Below are 20,487 nucleotides of genomic sequence, written 5' to 3' on the forward strand. Positions count from 1 at the left end.
TACAATATTGCCACTTGCAACCTTGAATTCAACACAGACCTGTCTTGTATCGCTCTCCCCAATTTACCGGCTGTGTTGATTTCACTGACGCTGCTTTATTGGTGCCAAGGACAGTACGACTGCAGCTGGCGATTCTCCCCACCTTGACTATCGACGCAGCAGGAGGGCCCCACATTACCTCCGACACACAATGCATTATTCCTCAGCCTGGTTTCTGGTCTTACGCTTTCTAGTCTCAAGGCTTCTTGAAAGTAATGGTTCCTTGTCAAAAAGGTCAGGGGACTTCCCTCCTTGTGATCCCCTCTGAGTGTGCTTTTATCAGTGTGGGGTAGTGTAATAGAAAGTGTGTGTGTGGTGGGGGGTATATGGCTCGGGTGTTTGTCCGTTTCCTCTCATAGCAGGCTGACTGTGAGAAAGTCTTTGTGTTGTAAAAAGTGGGTTAGAGGTTGAGTTCCTAAATATACTACCTGGTAGGATGGGGTAAAGTTGTTACAGGGAAGGAGCTACCGCGTCTCACCATTTTATTTATTGCTTGTTAGGTGCTTATACAGCAGGTGAAATAGTGATTCAAAGCGCCCACAGGACGAGGGGGAAGGACCAATGGAGTGAAATACATTACAAAACACAATATTTAATAAGCGAAGTGAAGGGGGAGAAAGGAAGAAAGGACGTACCTACTATACCTTGTGAGTATTCAGAACGGGCAGGTGCAGCAAGGAAGAGGGCAGACTGGGTAAGAGCTGGGGTAGTTCGAGCTCATGGGTGAGCTACAGATGTGCTTGAGTTGTTGAGTGCTACACGGCCTTGAGCAAAGTTGGGTATAAGTGCGAAACTCCAGGCCAGAGAGTGCCAAGGCAACTGCTGAGGGTTGAAAGTCATGCTCGGGGCACAGAGGCAGGGGGAGGCTGTTCCATAGGAGGGATACAGCTGAGGAAAGCGATTGACCAACTACCCTATGGTTAGCAAAGCGTTTTAGTAAGATAAAATTGAAGATGGTGAGATCCCCGGACACAGACAGCCTTGTGGATGATGCAGAGGGATTTTAATTTAATCCGTGCAGCAACCGGGAGCCAGTGAAGACTTTTTTGGGCAGGAGAGCTGCAGTGCCTGGGCTTTAAGGCCATGGATTGTCTGGCTAGCCTATTCTGGATTAGTTGTAGGGGTCGCAGATAGGAAGAAGGTAGATTCAGGAGGAGGCTATTGCAATAGTGAAGCCTAGAGAGAACCAGGGCTCGCGTAACATTGAGCCTCTGGGGGGGGGGGGGGGGGGGATAAAAGGGAGAATTCCTTTGAGAAGGGAGAGCTGAAGGTGGGACTTCATGTCAATGTCCTGAGTGAGGGAGGAAGGAGAGAGGGGAGTCTAAGATGACTCCAAGGTTTCTGGCTTCAGAAGGAGCAGGGGGACAGCCCAATGAGAAAGGCCAGAGAGAAGGGAAGGAGGAGGGAGCAGGGGTCCCGATCGGAAGGATCTCAATTTTGCAGGCGTTGAGCCAGAGATTGTTGGAAGTGCACCAGGACTGAATGGCAGATAGGCAGTCAGGGATGATGGAGAGTGTGAGAAGGTCAGCAGTGTGTTTGAAAAAGAGCTGTGTGTCTGTGTAACACTGGAAGTTGGAGGCGACGAGGCGTGCAAGCTGAGCAAGGTAGTTGTTGGAGACGAGGGGATAGAATAGAACACTGGGGGACACCACAGGTGGAGAAGAAAATTGGAGAGAAGGTGCCCAGGATAACTTGGGAAGAGCGGTCAGTTAGCAAGGATGTCAGCCAGTCCAGTGCCCATTCCGAGATACCAAGGGTATCATGGAGCCTTTTTATGAGGATGGAATGGTTGACTGTCAAAGGCAGAGGAGAGATCGAGAAGGAGGACGACAGCTGGGGAATTGAGTCCAGAGATGAAAGCAGTTCTTCACGGGTGTTCAGAAGAGCAGTTTCCATGTCTCTGGATGCTCGGAATCCAGATTGATGGATGTAGAGACCACCAACAAGGTTGGTGTTTGAGTTGAGTTTGGGGCAATGCTAGCTTCTCCAGCAGCTTCCCCAGTAAGGGGGTGATGGAAATAGGGCGGTATTTGGCAGGGCAGGTAGGGTCTGCTGAAGGATTTTTTTAGGAGTGGCCGCACAAGTGAGGGCTTGAGGGAGGAGCGGAAAGATCAAGTGACTAAAGAGTGATTGCAGAAATCAGTGAGTGCGGGGGCAAGAGAGCCAATGTTATCCTTGATGGTTCTGGATGAGCAAGGGGAAAACTGTTTAGAAGAGACCTTCATGGAGCGGACAACTCTGGTAACTTCTTCAGGTGTGACAGGTGAGGAGGAGGAGGGTGAGGGGCAAGGGAAGCAGGTGGTTGTGGGATGGGGTGGCAGGGTGGGCAGCTAAATTGTTCAGGATGTCCTGAGTTTTGGTGGAAAAATGTGTGGCCAGTGCTTTGCAGAGGGCCCTGGGAAGGATAAGTGGAGGAGCGGACTGCGGAAGGGTTGGCTAGTTCCCTGCAGATCTTGAAAAGTTCAGCCGTGTTGTTGGATGCAATGGAAACCCGTTCCTGTATGTGGGCTCTTTTCTTTGCACGGATGGAGAGTCTGTATTGCCTTTGGAGCAGGTGGCAGGCCAGTTAGTCAGAGGATGAGCCTGAGGTTTCCCACTTCTGTTCTACCACCCTGTACTTTGGTTTCAGAGCTGCAAGTTCGTACCAGGAGTTACGCTTCGAAGCAGGTTTCAGGCAGATCCTCATGACTGGAGCAAGAATGTCGAGTATTGGTAATGGACAGGTGAAGGTTGCTGAGAGCAGAGTCGGAGGTAGAATCAGACTTAAGGGGGTGAGGGGGATGAAGGTGGAAGCGAAGGCAGCAGCCGACACTCATTTCATCAGGTGGATGTTGAACAAGGTTGGCGGGGCTTTAGGGGGGGGGCGGTCAGAGGGCCAAAGGGACCCAGGTAGAGAATGGTCTGACCAGGAGAGAGGGATGACTAGTGAGAGGTGGGGGGTCGGAGTGTATGAGGGCGTCCAGAGTGTGTCCAACTGAGTGGGTTGGCCTAGAATGTTAATGTTAAAGGTTACTTGTACCGTGCGCGATCACCACCGGAGTGGTCCCTTGGCACTCTGGCGGATCTGAAAAATGACGGTGTGAAATGGGGAGGCTGTGGGAGCGGTTAGTAGGGTGCAGTGGGAATAGGAAAGTGAGATATGATCTGTGGCAACTTCAGTTAGTTTTTGCACCGTTTGCTGAGCTTAGGTGCGATTTCCGTGTCTGAGCGATTCCCATGTGCTGTTGTGCATGGTTGTGGTGTTTGTATGTTGCAGTGTGGGTGAAGTACATGCGATTTGCTGTGCAGAGATGTGGTCATCTGAGTTTCTGTAGAAGAGTTTGCAGTAAAATTAGGTTTTGGTATTGGGTTAGTCTGGGTTTTTTTCTTACCTCTTTACTTTGGTTTCTGTGGTCGGCATATATGAGACCATCCTGTGTGCTTTGATCTTGTTTGGTAGCTTGGTCGGTAGGTACATTGCAGTATGGTAAGTATCTTCTGTAGAAGTCTAGCGGTATGTGGACATGGGTCGTGGAGATGTGTTCCTTCCCCCTCACCCCCAACGCCCCCTGGCCCTATGGTTAGAGATGGTTAGGAAGGTTATGGGTCACTCCCTTTACTTCTAGTGGGAGGTCCCTGCCTACTGTGGTATTCCTCTGTAAGCTTGGAGGTGTGTGTGCATGAGAGGTCCAAAATGTCCTCCCTACGCCCACCCGTATGTGATGGTTAGGCAATGTATTGTAGGTCCCTCCCTAGGCTTCCTGTTTCTGCCAGAATGTGATTCCTACTCGTTCCCTTCTGATTCTGGGGTGAAGAGCCAAGTTTTTTGTTTTCTGAATCCAGATGATCCCTTGTATTGCATACGATTTTTGGTAGGGAATTCCATGTTTTAGGAGCCAGTTGTGAGAAAGATGCTCCTCTGAATTTTCTTTTATTGTATGGTTTTGGTTCTAGACGAGTCATAGCTTGATCTGATTTGTCTTTCTGGATGGTAGATGGTTATATTCTTCTTTAGGAACTCTGCTCCTCGACCGTGGATTGCTCTATGCATTATGCACATTATTTTGAATCTTATCCGCTGTTTTATCGGTAGCCAGTGTAGTATTTTCAGTGCTGGGCTAATGTGTTCTCTTCGTGGTAGTTTGAGCAGGAGTCTGGCCGCTGCTTTTTGGATACGCTGAAGTTTCTTTAGTAGGCGTTCTGGCATTTTGAGGTATAGGCTGTTGGCGTAGTCTACTCTGGACATGAGGGCGATGATGGTGAGTGAAGGAGAGGAACGGTAGGATCCTTTTTACTGTGTGTTGGAGAAGAAGCATTTCTTGATTATAGCATTTACTTGTGGCTCAAGTGTTAGTTCGTTCTCCATCCGGACTCTGAGGTTCTTTACTGTTGTTGATGGTGTGGGTGCTGTTTCTAGTTCTGTTGGCCATGGGATGTAGTGGCTGTTTTTGGATATAACCATTATTTCTGTTTTGCCAGGGTTGATTTTGAGGTTGGTTGTATTCATCCAGCCGTAGAGTTCTTGTAGCCATTCTTGCAGGTTTGTGTTCTGCGCGTGTGTTTTGTACTTTGTCGATGATCTGTGTGTGTTGAGCGTAATTGTAGCATGTGAGGCCATGTCTTTTAATGAGTTTGGTTAGTAGAGCCAGGTATATGTTGAAGAGCAGCGGAGATAAGGAGGATCCTTGTGGTACTCCACAGGTGAATTCCCTTGGGGTGGATTTGAGGGGTTTGATCCAGACTGTCTGTCCTATCTGTTAGAAAATATTTAATTCAGCATAAGGCTAGGTCGGTGATTCTTATTTCTTCCAATCTCCTAATGAGGATGTCATAGTTGACTATGTCAAATGCTGCTGTGAGATCCAGAAGTATTAGAGCTGCGCTTGTTTCTGAGTCTGCATTAGCCTTCAGGTCGTCCCAGATTGAGAGCAGTGCTATTTCTGTTCCTCATCGGTCTGAAGCCTACTTTTGCCTGGTCCAGCAGAAGGTGTTGTTCTGTGTAATCTTATATTCTATATCCGTAGGTTTCAAGCAGTTTCGCTGGTACTTTCCCTGTTAAGTGATTGGCTGAAAAGGTTTCTGTAGTCTTCCATGGGTGCTCCTTGCGTGAGGATTTATTTATGTATGTCTGGAGGGCAGGGATCCATGGGGTAGCTGACTTTGTTTCTGTTTCTTACCAGCTTGACGAATGTCTCTGCTGATATTTGGAGAATGTTTTGTAGTTTGTTCTGACAATCCTCGGCTGGCAAGGTCGGTTGCGTGTTGTAGTAGATCGATCTGCTTTATTTGATTTGGTTGATGGTGCTGATTTTGTACTTGAATTGATCTGTGAGGTTGTTGCATAGTTTCAGTGGGGGCAGGGGTGTTGCAGCCAAGGGAGGGGGTTCTCATTTTGTTTATATGTTATGTTACTTTGCATTTATATAGTGCCTTATGTACCATTGGTATGATCTCAAGTCGCTGGTAGGTTGAACGCGCTCGGGAACCGTAGTTCGTCAGTAGAGAGAGAGAGTCAAAGGGTGCGTGTGTGCACCGGATATGTGTGCAGCAGGTGTGGTACCCGTATGATAGCTGCTTCTTAGCGGTAGGTGGTGTGGTTGGGAGATCAGGGATATGTGTACGTTCTGGCAGGGTGATATCAGACTGATTCTGGCTGTGTTAGGCCTGAGGAGAACGCCTAGGCTGGCGGGTGTGCAGCCAGCTGTGTTTAGTTAGGATGATGGGGAGTATATTGTAGGTGTTGGTATGAGAACAGCTATACCGAATGTGTCATAGTATCACTGTGTACTAGTTGAGTGGTGGTGTATAGAAGAGAGTAAGCGTGGTGATGTGATGAGATGGTATTTAGTAGGTGGTTTAGATCGAGCACCTTCATGTCCCACGCGCTCCAGCCGGTTCCGTGCACTCCTACCATTCTTGTACATTGTCCATTCTATGCCCCTAACTGTTCCTATCATTCCATCCATCGCATGTACTCCCTCAGATCAATGCACGCGATCTGTTCAGTCAGTTCCATGCATTCCTTCTGATCCATGCACTTTGTCCGATCCATGCATTCTATCGGTTACACACACGTTGTGTCGTTAGTGTTGGCAGCTTTGGAGATTCGGTTGTCGTACCTTGGGTCTTAGTTGGGTAGTGATCAAGCTATGGTTAGTTGCTTTCAGTGGGTAGCCGTATGTTCCTGGATGGTTGGTGAAGCCCTGGATTTCACAAAATGGCAGATGTAAACACTATGAAATTTGAGATCCCTGGAATGTGGGAGAAGGGCAAGTTGCAGATATAAGCACACCTAAATTTGAGTCCATGACAGAGGGAGAAAGGCCTGGGTCTCTCAAAATAAAAACAGCTGAATTTGAGATTACTAGATAGTGGTCGAAAGGCCTGGGTTTCGCAGAGTGGCAGATATAAATACAGCTAAGTTTGAGATTCGTAGACAGTGGGGGAAAGGCCTAGGCTTCAAAATATGAAGGGCATTTAAGGGCGCTTGGATTCCCACTGGTCTTTCCAGAAGATGTCACAGGCATGTGTGATTGGTGCAATTATTGCACGTTTTGGTTGATTAGGGTGAGTTGAGCATTAACGTGGCTCTTAGTACCTTAAAGTTGTGCCTACCTTATCTGGTGATGCTGGTTGACCGCTGTCTAGTCCCCGTCTGGCAGGTGTAGACACTGGACACTGTCAGGGCAGCTTGTGTTGTTGGCTGACGGAGTGTCTTGGTCACCACCCAGATGAGTGGATGTGGGACGCAAGCTAGTGTTAAAGTTGTCTAGATGCGACTCAATGCTAGTCTTCGCAAATCTTCTATCTGAGTGTGACGCATTGGCTAAACTTCATCAGGACAGAATGTGAATGCCAAATTGAAGGCACAGCAGAAGGTCAAGCACCTAGATTTGAGGGATCTAAATAAATGGAGAACGCGTAAGTATGGGACACAATAGTGAATAACACCACTTAGTGTTTGTTATACAGCAGTGAAGGGGTATTCTTTACTAGTTGGCTGATTTTGGTATGCTTTTGTTGTGTTGATAATGAGGCAGGGCTTTTTGGAATACAGTGATTGCTGTACTGCCTACCCAGACCACACCTATCTTGTCAGTCACTGCTGGTTGACGGCTGGCTGCTGGCTTCTCAGACGACCATGGTCTGGAGATGCTTCTTTGGGAGCTGTCCTTTGCTTTGGGGCCTTTAGCCAAAGGTGCGGCAGGAGCAGTGGCCTTCCCTAGGGGGTGTGGTTAAGAGCCTGCCTCCTGGAGGGAAACAGCCGAATCCGGACAAAGGGCAGGGGAGAGGTCATACAGGTGCGGCAGAGAAATGGAAAAAAGTCCAGAAGGCTAGTCAAAATGGCTGCCAGAAACAAGGCAGAGACGCACCTGACTATTCTAACCAATTGCAAGGGGGGAGGGCGGGCCTTGGGAGTAAGCCAGAAACGAACAAAGGACTAAACCAGAAGGACTGCACACTCTAGATGCAGGCCAGCTCAGAAAAACAGGGTGAGAAGCCATAGAAACGCAAGTGAAACCTACCAGAACTGCACAAACTGGTCAAAAAACGATTGAAAAAAAGCACTCAAACCCCTCCACGGGAGCACATGAAACAGGCCAAAAATTGATTACAATCACTGTACAACTACTCACTGAGCATGAACCAGCCCCTAAGGCTGCTTTCCCAGTGGTTTCCTTAGAGTATCCTTCGAGATTGTATTCCAGAAGGGAAGTGCAGAGGGGAAGGGAGGTGCAGAGGTCGGTGAAGAGTGGATTCAGAGTCAGGGGATTCCAGTTGGATGATGAAATCGCCGAGGAGGAGGTTGGTGGTGGATGAAAACTCCTTCTAGTTTCTCACATCAGCAATATTTTGCATTTCACCTAATAGTGTAAGGTATCTATATTCTTGCACAGCTAACCCATTTTGGATTTGTGTGCCATTCTGCCTGCAAATCCCTGTTTTACAAATGGGGATTTGCTGGCAGAATGGCACACAAATCCCCGTTTTCTGCGCAAATAATTCCATGAATCAGCCCCATAATGTTTTCGTTATCACCTTTATTAGAAATGGAACCCTTTCATGAATTGCCTTTTCGTATGGGTATACGTTTTTGGCTTGCACAATGTTGTTGTTTTGCATTGGTTTACTCCCCTGCCAATTAGGCAGTTGCCTCTGTTATTTCAGGGTCCCAGACCTTCTTGTTGAGGTGCGGGTGTTCGACTTGCACAGTGGTGTTATCTCCCCTTGATTCACTCTCCTGCCAAGTGGACAACTCTCTCAGGCTTCCTCCAGGGTACCCAAACCCTCTTTGTGGGTCACTTGCTCAGCCCTGTCTCTCCCCGGTCCTCGTACAGCTCCCGAGCAACCTGCCTACCTGTTTGTTCTCTCAATGTCGGTATGTGTGGTCTCCAGGCTTCTGCTGCTTCCCTGGAGACTCCGGTCGCTATCTGCTACGCGGCAGTTGGCCGTGGTTCGTTTGAAGACGGCTCCTTCCTTCCTTCCTTCCTTCCTTCCTTCCTTCCTTCCTTCCTTCCTTCCTTCCTTCCTTCCTTCCTTCCTTCCTTCCTTCCTTCCTTCCTTCCTTCCTTCCTTCCTTCCTTCTCGGCCGGGTGTCCTTTCCCCAGGATCGTTTGTTGGTGAAACAGGAGCCTGAAGGTATCTCTCGGTAATAAAGTGAGGAGTCCTGGCGTTTGGGACCTCTCTTGTGCTGTTCCCCTCTGTGATCGGCTTCCCAAATGCGTTGCGGCTGAGGCTGAACAACTTTGAAACTCCCACAAAGGATAATTATTACTGCTTTGGGACAATCACCTGACTTTGGAGTCTAGACCGCTCATTCTGTTTCTCAGGCATAATCCTTGCACTTGCAGTCCTCCTCGTCCCAGTACGAGCCTAAAAGCTATGTATGATATCTGGAAGTCTTTGGATTCTCATCGTTGTTGGCTAAGCCAGATGGAGTCCATTGGCAATAAAACATGCCAGTTCTAGCTAAGTAGATATAAGAAGGACTTCTAGAGAAAGAAGGTGTAGGATGTATTACATCGGATGGACCTTGTGTCTACTTATATTGTTTGTCTTTAACTCCATAGGGAAACCTCTACTCCACATAACCATTTCCCTGAGTGTCACCTGTAGGGGCATCCCTATACTGTATATGTACTGTCCTAGCGTTCTGGGAGAGTCTCCCCATATGGAGGAAGGGATGGTATCCTCCGATTCGTCATACAATGTTAAAAGGTCTTTGGGCTAGTGAGTGTTTCATTTATTTTTGAGAAATCAATGCCAAATCTTATTAAAGGTATTAATTGAGTTACAGCTTTTCAGGACGGTATTCTGGTTTATACTGCTACTCTAGAGGAGCATTGTAAGGTGTTAGAAAGGTCTTGAATCTGAGAAAAGCTTGGCAACTGTTATTATTTTGTCTGCGGAATTACCCAAATCAAAAAAAGAGATTGATGCAATTGTAGGAGCACCCGCTCCCAAGAATGAGGAGCAATTAATGTCCTTGGGATTAGTAGAATTGTATTCAGTTTGTATCCAGTTTTGCGGAAAAGATTTGAGATTTTGAAAATTCTTGTCATAAAATGTCAGTCCTTTGTGTGGGATAAACAAACTGACTGCTTTTGACGAGATTAAGAGTGCACCTGCTTTAAGACCTTTTGTCGTAAGGAAGGCATGCACCATCATGGTCAATGGGAGTGCATATGGCATAGCTGCAGTAGAGCAGAGACGCAAGGGTTAACTTGATGTGGCATCCTTTGCCTCTCACACTTTAACCTGATATGGACATCTGAAGCTTTAGCATATCAGTGGGTGGTTTACCATTAGCAAACGTTGGGGAAATCACTTTGCAGGGTGAAAAATCACTCATCAGGATTGGAGAGGCTGGCAAACAAATGACAGCCTTATCATTATAATGTATGTTGTGTTCTGAGGGAATCCAGTGTCCTTGCAAATTTCTTGTCACAACATTCACTTGAATGTCTGGAGAGATATGGAAAAAAGGAGATTGAGAGGTTGCATGCATAGGTGACTGAATGTCGGTCACTCAGGGCGACCTGAAACTACTGCAGTGGTGATTTGCCATATACAAGTCTATTAACATGGAATACAAATACAGGATATCTTGTTTTTCCTTAAACCTGCATGTTGGGATAATTCAGATTTAAACCAGTAAGTAACAGTAATTTAAAGACTGTCCATTTACGCACAACAGATGGCCTGGTGGCAAAGTAGTACTGCTACCATGTGCTTAAATAACTGAAGAACAGCGATATTCTGGCCACTGCAGTCAGTGTGAAAAAGCAAACTGCTCTCCAAATCCTACACCTTGATGGTGAGCTCATACTTGTGTGACTAGCATCAATGCTTTGACTGGTGACTGTACAGCACATGTATAGTGTGACTCTAGGTCACACCATTGCTTTTTTTTCTGCACTCTTTAATTGCCATTGTTCTTATTTTATATTCTAACATTGACCTAATCAATGATTCCATTCTCTTTCCTCTCCAGCAGATGACTCTCCAGCTAAAGACAAGAATATGTGCGCTAAAGACAAGAATATTTGCCCACCAGAGGATCTGCCCAACCAGTATCAAGTATCCGACCAAGAGACACCCTCTAATAACAGTGAAATTAGCATGTTGCCCTTTGAACTGAACCTTAATAATGAAGGAAAGTCTTTAGGGAGTGCAGGGAATGCACACACCCTTAAACCCGAGCTTACGAACCATGACAAGCCATTGTGTGACAGTGGAGTAAAGACTCTTGCTTTTGTAATAGAATGCCCTAAACAAGACAAGTCATCGTTCGAGAGCGAAAAGCATCCGCCAACATTCAAACTAGATCTCAGTAACCTCGAGAAGTCCACATGTGACAGTGGTGTGAAGACACCAGCCTTTCTAATACAGTGCCCTAAACAAGGCAAGTCAGGGGACAGTGGAACAAATCAACCAACCTTTAAATTGGACCTCAGTAGCCTGCAGAAGTCCATAAGTGACAGTCGAGTGAATAACCAAACAATGCTATTCCAGTGCCCTAAACAAGGCGTGTTATGTGACAGTGGAACAAAAGCACCAGGGTGCAAGCTCGACCTGAGTAACCTAGAAAAGTCCTCGCGTGATAGTGGGGTAAAGACCTCCACCTTCATAATCGAATGTCCTCAACAAGACAAGTCAGGTGACAGTGGAATTAATCCAACAGCCTTGAAAGTAGAGCTTCCTAACCAAGAATGGTTGACTCGTGACAGCGGAGTGAAAATATCTGTCTTCAAAGTAGAAATCCCTAACCAAGATGGTTTGTCAAGTGACAGTGGAGTGAAGGTATCATCATTTAAAGTAGAACTGCCTAACCAAGCGGGGATGGTGCGGAACAGTGGAGCGCACACCCCATCCTTCAAACTGCAAGAAAGGCCTTTTTGTGACAGTGGAGTAAAGATGCCATCCTTCATAATAGAGCGCTCTAAACAGGACCGGTCATGTGGGAGTGCAGCAAACCTAACCGCTTTAAGAGTAGAACCTTGCAACAGAGGCAGTGTGTCCTGTGACAGTGGAGTCAAAACACAATGCTTCAATGCCCAAAAAACCCAAAAGATGTTGTCCTCTTCTAGCAATGCCGTGAATGTAAAAGCCACGGGCACAAAACCTTTAAACCAAGGGATGTCAAATGCCAGTGGAGTTAAGGCACCAGTCTTCATAGAGGTTCCTAGCCAAGAGAGGTCCTCTGGCAGTGGAGCCAAATCATCAAACTTCAAAGCCGAGCTTCCCTCCAAAAAGATTCTGACAAGTAACAGCCTGGTGAATATGCAAACCTTTGAAGTGGAACTTCCTAACCAAGAGATGCCGTCGCAGGACGGCGGACAGCAAGCTTTAGACATAGCAACTTTTGAAGTAGAGCTGTCTGATAATGAGAGGTCATCGAAAGAAAGTGGGTTGAAGGTGACAAACACTAACCTCAAACTCCTAAACAAAGCTATGCCATCCTGTAATGGTAAAGCAGTGGTGCCAGTAAAAGGTCAGCAGTCACTTGATGATAAAACCAAGGCTCCATTTATTAAAGTTAAGAATCCAGTTCCAAGTAATAGTGTGCAAGTTATTAAAGATAAAAAAAGAGAGTTCTTTGACAGTCAAGTGAAGGCTCCAGCTTTAATAGTTGAAAATCAACAGCAGTCATGTAGGAGTGACTTAAAGTCGCCACTTCTCGAGCTCGAGCTGAATAACCAAGACATTGCATCCTGCAACACTGACATGAATGCACCAGATATCAAAATTGAACCAGATTGCCAGGAAATAATTGATTTTGACAATGAAGTGATGGTCTTAGCCTTTGAAATAGAGGTTCCTTACCAAGAGACGTCATGTGGCAGCGGTATCAAAAGGCCAGCTTCCTGTCAAGGTACAGTATTCAGTAATGAAGTAACCATTAGTGCTTTGATTCCTTTGCCATTGTCCATGCTGAAGCATGTGTATTTATAAGTGCCATTCCATGGATACAAAGGTGCCGCACACTGACTTGCGACCCATCAGTTCCCCTGAGCTGCATATTCCTCCCTCGGTGGGTCTCTGCTCCACCCCAATACTTTCACTCTTGTTAGTGCCCCACTTAATGCAAAAATAATTTGTATCAAATGGTTTTCCTTCTATCCCCTGCAACCACTTCTGTCCACACACACACACACTCCTTTTTGAAATGTCTTTGCAGATTGGATAGGATGCTTGTTGAATGACCAGGGCGTCTTGGTCCTGCATTTGGCCTCCGGGGTGCATATAGAGTACTGCTTGCCATTTTATTTATATATTTATGTAGCGCCAAAGCCTGCAGGCATCTGGGCATACACAAACACAAGGGCTAGGGAAAAATAGGACAACAAATTCAAAGAGGAGACCTAGTGAGCCAGCTAGAGCCGGCCAGCGAAGTTACAAGTAGATATTGGCTATTCAAATCGTGGTGTTTGTAGCCTTTTCCAAAAAGGAAGATCATGTTCCTCCAATCGCAAATCAGCTGTGAGGACTGTAAACGAACGCCTATATCCTTGTGTTCTTTTGTGTTTAGGTACCTGCAGGAGTCCACAGGAGCTTGAACTGAGTTGCCTGAACGGCGAGTATAGTTTCATGTGTTTATTAAGATTGACACGCATCTTACCATATATGCATTCATGAGCCACGGGGAGGGCTTTGAATTTTATTCTGGCAGGTACAGCTAATCAGGGAAGCTTCATTCTTGCAGCTGAAACATGTTCAGATTTAGAGAGGTCACGGATGATGTGCACTGCCTCATTTTGTAATACTTGGAGTCTCTCCAGGCAGCCTTTGTTTGCTCTGGTCAGTAACCCGTTGAAATAGTCTAACCGCAGCATTATAATAGCCCTAACCAGTGTTTCATGATTTTTTGGGTAGCAGAAGGTTTTGGGTGTTTCGTAGAACTATTCTGTAGTTTGAGTTGGCGACTATCCCATCCACCTGTGCTTCTGACCTCAGTGATGCCTTCAGATATATCCCTACTTGTCCATGATACCTATATGGCACACTTCAATGCTCATGCCTTTGTAGTCTACGCTTAGTTTAGCTCTTGCTTGTTGGGACCCGGGAATCATAAGCTCAGTCTTGTTGCTGTTTAAACACATTCATTTGTTTGACAACAGTTGTTTATGGTATCGTAGATCTGCTAGTGTCTGGCAGAATCGGTCTTGTAACCACAACTGAGATGCATCTATTATTGAGGTTCACGTAGTTTGTAAAACTCACTCACCATTACCTCAGTTCTTTTTTTAAAAATGTGCCTGCCAACTCAATTTTGTGTAGCTACCCATGCCGCTCCTACAAACATTGGGCTTCAAGCATTGCAAGAAGCAGATTTCTGGTCTGCACTAGCGCTGTGAAGGTTCTTTTAAACTGGATAACTGCACTTAGCAATGCAGGTCCGTGATACAACATCTGGATGCGACACACAAACCATCCCCAGTGTGGCGGCAGGCAATCATAGAAGTCCCTCTAGCCACCAAAAACCACAGGGGTAGAAAGCAAAAAGTTGTGGACCCCTAAAAAGTGGCCCTAGAATAATCAAAATAGGAATTCTGGCTTAACAGTGTTAGTGACTTGAAGAAATTTGATGGTAGCCAAGCGATTGAAGAGGTTGGACTCTGGACATTATGGTGTTTTTATATTTTAGGCCACTCTTTACTCCCACCTTTTGCTGGTATCAATCCATGAAGCCTGTGGTCGATTTAGTTTTGATACCCATTTTCTCAAAACTTCCCCTTTCTTTTTGATCTCGGAATAAAAATGGCTAGCTTTCTGTCATTGTTGCCAGAGTGCTCTTTTCCTCTCTCCAGAACTGGTTGGTGTCCCAATGCCCTCTGACAGGCCCATTTGTACGTCCCTATCCACCCAAAAGATCCAACTTTCTTGAGCTTCGTAATGGGAGACCTATAATAACAGTTTGCAGGCATCCCTTTTGGCCTTTCCCAGGCCCACAGAATGTTAACTTAACTGCTGGTGGCCACTCCCATCAGGAGGGATCGTATCCATGTTATTCATGGCTGATGCTGGTAGGTTTGTCAGGCTCGTCGTGAAGCACCTTCAAAAGATGTACCGGTTGCTCCACAATCTGGGTTTCTCCATTCTCTGAGGTTTCTGCGCATTAAAGCAGCAAACCTGTTTTCCCAGTGCCTGGAGGCCCGAGTGCAAATGTGATCGGTCCAGTGGCTCCTTCACATCTGTGATTGCAATTTGGGGGCAACATGACTGACCAGGTCTGAATTCCGGACAAGGTGTCTTGTGATCTAATCATCCTGAAGGGGGAATTCTTTTATAGAAAATGCTGCAAGCCATTGTGGACAGATGCCTATTTGATAGGTTGGGGAGATCAAATGTCTACAGTGAGTGGCCTATGGATCCCGAGGGAACGCTGAGCATACCAACCTTCGAGGGGATTGGGTCCTCCGACGTATTCCATATCTATGACCGTAATCACCACAGCTGTGCTGCTTTGGAAATTTTTCGGCGCCTGCGTCGATGTCGATGCGCCGTCCTCGAGGACCTCCTCTGACGGCCAACGCCACCCGATGTGATAAGTAGGACGCACGACGCCCGTAGCCTCAGTTCCGTTTTTTCCACTAACGTGTTCGCTTCGTGAATCTCGGTACGCCTAGACTCTTTGGAGTTTCTGTTCATCTCGGTTCTTCGAACCTGTTTGTGTACGATTTCTTCGTGAAGATGTCTACCTAGTCTTCCACACCGCGTCCGGGCTTTAAGATGTGCGGGGACTGTGGGTCCAAGATGTCGGTCATGGACTCGCACGACGCCTGCTTCTGGTGCCTCCGGGAGGCCCATGACACGGATGACTGTGTCGACTGCCAGTCGTTCACGTCAAAAGCCTTGTGGGAGTGCAAGAAGAAGTTATCGGTAGGTAAGGTGTCCAAACCCCGGAAGTTGAGGTCTGCGGGGCTTTCGACGGACAACTCGAGGGGCGACTCACTGCGTCGTCGTCCAAAGTCCAGTGGGTCTCGGTCCCGGAGTCGGTCTCGCCACTCCTCTGCCTCTTCGAGGCACTCCCGGAAGCACCGTCATCGGTCGCCTTCCCCGTCCTCATCCGAGGACTCCGTCCGTCGGCGGGTCGCTTACCCCACTCAGCATGCGACACCGTAGGAATGGGCTACCTTCGGGAAGAAAATGTTGGCGATCCGCAGGGCACTGGTCTGTCCGTGCCTCCGAGTGGGGTCGCTCGTGATCAGCCGAGAGACGCCACTCGCACGCCTTCGGGCTCGGGTGGTCGTCACGATTCGCAGGAAAGGTCCCGCTCGGACAAGGACTTGTTCTCGGCATGCCCGGTCCAGGTCCCGGTCCTCGACGCGCTCGAGACCGCGTGTACCTGTGAAGTCTTCAAAGAAGACATCAACGCCTGTGGCGCCGAGGTCGTCGACGGACTCTCTCAAGGCTCCGCCTCGGAGGAAGTCGTCGACGCCTTCGGCGCTCAGGATGTTGAGGCTCCTCCCTCGAGGCCTGTGTCAACGCCGTCGAAGCTGTCGGCTCCGCGTCTGTCGTCGACGCCGATTCTCTCGACGTCGGCACCGATTCACTCAATGCCTTTTGGGGCTGTGTCGACAGGGGTACCCCGTGGCTCGGGGGAACCACCTAGGAAGGCTCTGGCCAAGGTCAAGCATGGCTTTGGTTCCAGTTCTGTGCCTTCTTACCGCCATCTGGAATTCATTTCAGAGGTGGATGAGGGCTCTGATGATGGCATGGTGCCTGACACGGTGCCTGACAAAATTCTCTCGGGCCGTAGCCAGTTTGAGGACCTGAGGCAGTCCCTGCATGATGCTAGTGGGCTGGACACCTCTCCAGAGGTGGAGTTTTGTAGGCCTGAGCCTGGCACTCATGCCGATTCTTCGTACCGGCAACTTGTGTCACGGGTCACCGAGTACTTAGGAGGGTCTGCTCCCCCAGGGGAGTTTGTTCAGGATGACCTTACGGATATCCTCGACATTGGTCCACCAATGGACCCGGTACTGCCATTCCATATGGCTCTGCAAAGAAGGGTGGCAGCGGCTTGGACTGCTCCAGAGATTCTCCCGGCAGTGCGCAAGTCTTTGCCGCGAAAATACCACCCAGCCAGTAGTGACCCCTGCTACTTGTCCAAGCACCCTACTCCAGAGAGTTTGGTGGTGCAGGCGGCTATGGCCCTGGCAAAGCAGGCGTCGTACCCTACCATCCCTCCTGATAGGGATGACAAGCGTTTTGACGGCTGGGCGAAGAAAGTGTTTTCTGCTGGGGGTATGGCGCTTCAGGCGGCCAACTCCATTTGTGCCTTCTCTCGTTTCACACACACTTATTCCCGAAGGGGATGAACGGGATGGTTTCCTTGCCATGATTCAGGATGGCAAGGATGCTATGTGTGACCCCGTTCAGTCGGGTTTGGACATGGCAGATTGCGTCAGCCGGTCCATGGCGGCGAGCACCGTGATACGCAGGTTTGCGTAGTTGCGGAAGTCGGGGTTTGCTCCTGATGTGCAGGCCCGGCTCCTCAACATGCCCTTTGACGGGGAACATCTTTTTGGCAGCAAGGCTGACGAGAGCCTTGAAAGGTTGCAGAGGGCTCATCACATTCAGCAGATGGTGCACAAGTTTCAACTTGCCCAGACTCTCCCAGCGTTGGAGTTCTTGAGACTGCTCGGCCTCATGGCATCCTGCATTCTTCTGGTGTCAGAGGCCAGGTTGCGGATGAGATCTTTGCAATGGGCACTCAAGCTCCAGTGGTCTCAGTCCTCCGGCAGGATGTCGGACCCTGTTCAGGAACCATCTTCGGTCGCCAGGACCTTCTGTGGTGGGCCGACGAAGGCAATCTGATGAGGGGGGGGGCTCCATTTTGGCTGCCCTGGCCGGAGGTGACGATCATGACGGACGCATCCCTCATGGGATGGGGAGCTCATGCCAACCAGTTGACAGTCAGCGGTTGTTGGTCTCTGTCGGAGTCCACACTCCATATCAATCTGTTGGAGCTGAGGGCCGTCAGGCTAGCCATGAAGGATTTTCTGCCGACTGTGCGAGGAAAGAATGTCCTGATACTGACGGACAACACGGTGCCCATGCAGTACCTCAGCAAAAATGGGGGGCAGGGTCACTTCCTCTGTGCAGGGAGGCGATTCAGCTTTGGTTCTGGGAAATCCAGCAGGAAGTTTCGATCTTGGCAGTTCATCTGGCAGGAGACGAAAACGAGACGGCAGACGCTCTGAGCAGGCAGAGCGCGATCTCTCACGAATGGGAGTTGGCTCAGGAGATTCTCCTGGAGATCTTCGGCCTTATGTGGACCCCTCAAGTGGATCTCTTCGCCTCCAGTGTCAACCGGAAGTGCGAGAGGTTCCGCTCGTGGGAATTTCCTCCAAACGGAGCCCTGGGAGACGCATTCGTGGTGGAGTGGTCATTCCCATTGCTGTACGCGTTTCCTCCAGTCCCCGTCATCCCGCAAGTACTACGGAGGTTCGGTTCCTGGATGATCCTCATTCCTCCGGCGTGAGCCCGGAGGACGTGGTAACCGGACCTTCTCGACTTGTCCATCTGCCCTCCACGTTGTCTTCCCTACCGAGACGGATCTGCTCTCAAGGGAGGGGGGTCATGTTCTCCATCCAGAGGTCAGGTCCTTCATCCTTCACGCTTAGTTTCTGAAAGGTTGAGGTATAAGGATTGGGACCTCCATGAAGACGTGATGGAGGTGTTGCTTTCGGCCAGAAGGCCCGCAACTAAGTCCCTGTACCGTTGCAGTTGGAGAAAGTTCTGCGACTGGTGCAGGGTTAAGAATGTGGATCCTTTTGCATGTGAAATTCCCATCGTTCTGTCTTTTTTGCTTTCTTTGGCCCACAGGGGCCTTCAAGTGGGTACCATTAATGGTTACCTTGCGGCGCTGTTCATATTTAAGCGATCGTCTGAAGAGTGTTCCTATTTTAAAATTCCTTTAATTTCTCAGTTTCTGAAAGGGCTCACTAATGTGTTCCATCTGTCACCTTTCCAGGTGCCCAGTTGGGATTTGAACCTTGTTCTCAAGTTTCTGATGGGTGCTCTGTTTGAGCCTTTGCATTCATGCCCTTTGAGACTGTTAACTCTGAAAACTGTATTTTTAGTTGCGGTCACTTCCGCTCACAGAGTGAGTGAGTTACAGGCACTTTCAGTTAAACCACCCTTCACTGTGTTTCATAAGGAGAGGGTTGTCCTTAGAATTTGTCCTTCTTTTCTTCCGAAGGTGGTGTCGGAATTTCATTTAGGCCAGAAGGTCCTTCTTCCGGCATTTTATCCTCCACCACATCCTGGTAAGGAAGAGGAGAGGCTCCATAGACTTGATCCTAGGAGAGCGTTAAGCTTTTATATTTCACACATGACCCGGGTCAGAGTGGACGATCAGCTCTTTATTGGTTACGCTGGAAAGCGTTTGGGACAGGCTGTGACGAAACAGACTTTGTCTCGCTGGATTATTTTGGCTATCTCTGAGTGTTACCGCTTGGCAGGTAAGGACCCACCGGTCGGTTTACGGGCCCATTCTACCAGGGGTATGGCTGCCTCTACTGCTCTGCAGAGGGGTGTTCCTATTCGCAACATCTGTGATGCAGCCATCTGGGCTTCGGTACATACTTTTGTACGTCACTATTCCCTCGATTCCATCCGGGGGCAGGATCTGGCCTTTGGCAAGGCGGTCCTTTACTCAGCAATTTGACTGGGCATGCTAAATTTCTGTTTTCTAAATTCTCTTCCCACGTCCTTGCATTGGCACTGCTTTGGGAGTCTGTCATAGAGATGGAATACGTCGGAGGACCCAATCCCCACGAAGAACAAGTTACTCTCTTACCTGTTAACGGTCTTTTGATGGGATGGTCCGACGACGTATTCCATATCGCTCCCTTCCCTTCCTACCCCGCTACAGAATTTCTTATGCGATTGCAGCTTACGTTTCTGCAAGGCTTTGTGTGTCAGGCTGGCAGAAGACTAGTGGCACACGTTCTGGGAAAAAACTACAACTGAGGCTACGGGCGTCGTGCGTCCTACTTATCATATTGGGTGACGTCGGAGGAGGTCCTCGAGGACGGCGCATCGACGCAGGACGCAGATGCCGAAAAATTCCCGAAGCAGCACAGCTGTGGTGATTACTGTCATAGATATGGAATACGTTGTCGGACCGTCCCATCGAAAGAACGTTACCAAGTAAGAGAGTAACTTGTTCTTCGAAGGGATTGTGTCCTCCAACGTATTCCTTATCTTTGATAATTCGTCTCCACTTGCTGGCCTCGGAAATTATTTTCAGCAGAGGGTGCTGCGCATCGACGTCCGTCGAGTTGGTGTCCCTCGACAGCCACCGTATCGGCGCCGACGTCACCATGCCCATAAATAGCCACGCGCAGCGTCCGTTGTTCAGTTCCTTTTTTCCGCGCTTCGTGGGGCCTCTGAATATCATTGCTCAGTTCTTCAATCAAATATACTTCATTATTCCTCGTGAATACCGACTCGTACTCGATGGCTTCCTCATCCGAACCGACGACTCCACGGTCCGGCTTCAAAAAATGTCGAGACTGTGGAAAGAAAATGTCATTGACGGATCCTCACAGGATCTGTTTGTGGTGCCTGGGAGTCGAGCACCATTGTTCGGAGTGCAAGGACTGCATGTCCATGACGGTGAAAGCCTTGAAGGAGCGTAAGGGGAAGCTCGAGCGAGGTAAAGCAGTTAAAACTTCTTCAAAAGTTTACTCAGCTGAGTCGAGACATTAGTCTCCTCGCCATCACAAGACATTCTCGTTCTAGATCTCGAAGCAGTTCCCATCACTCTTCGAGATCTAAGCATTTAAAAAAGAGACGTCCAAGATCCCCTTCCTCGTCTTCTTCTTCCGTTTCCCAGATAAGGGTCTCCTGCCCCACAAAACAAAGCTCTCGGGCTGAGTGGGAGGAATTCAGGAAAAAGATGCTTAGCGTCTTCGAGAAAGCGGCCTCGACCCCCTCTAAGACTGCTGAGGG

At 48.5% G+C, this 20,487-nt stretch overlaps 1 protein-coding gene across 6 annotated transcripts in view; it reads left to right on the forward strand.

Annotated features, from left to right (window-relative positions):
- The window catches only part of LOC138516963 (uncharacterized), a 530,457-nt gene that overhangs the window by 424,776 nt on the left and 85,194 nt on the right, over positions 1–20,487 (forward strand). For 5 of the 6 annotated variants that reach the window (XM_069632440.1, XM_069632443.1, XM_069632439.1 and 2 more), the window contains one exon: positions 10,514–12,394. In XM_069632440.1, coding sequence (XP_069488541.1) covers positions 10,514–12,394 — 1,881 coding nt within the window. The remainder of the gene's footprint in view (positions 1–10,513; positions 12,395–20,487) is intronic. The other variant, XM_069632442.1, reaches the window with a different exon arrangement.

Source organism: Ambystoma mexicanum, chromosome 6q (genome assembly GCF_040938575.1).
Source record: "Ambystoma mexicanum isolate Mex_15411 chromosome 6q, UKY_AmexF1_1, whole genome shotgun sequence".
NCBI classification, from domain to species: domain Eukaryota; kingdom Metazoa; phylum Chordata; class Amphibia; order Caudata; family Ambystomatidae; genus Ambystoma; species Ambystoma mexicanum.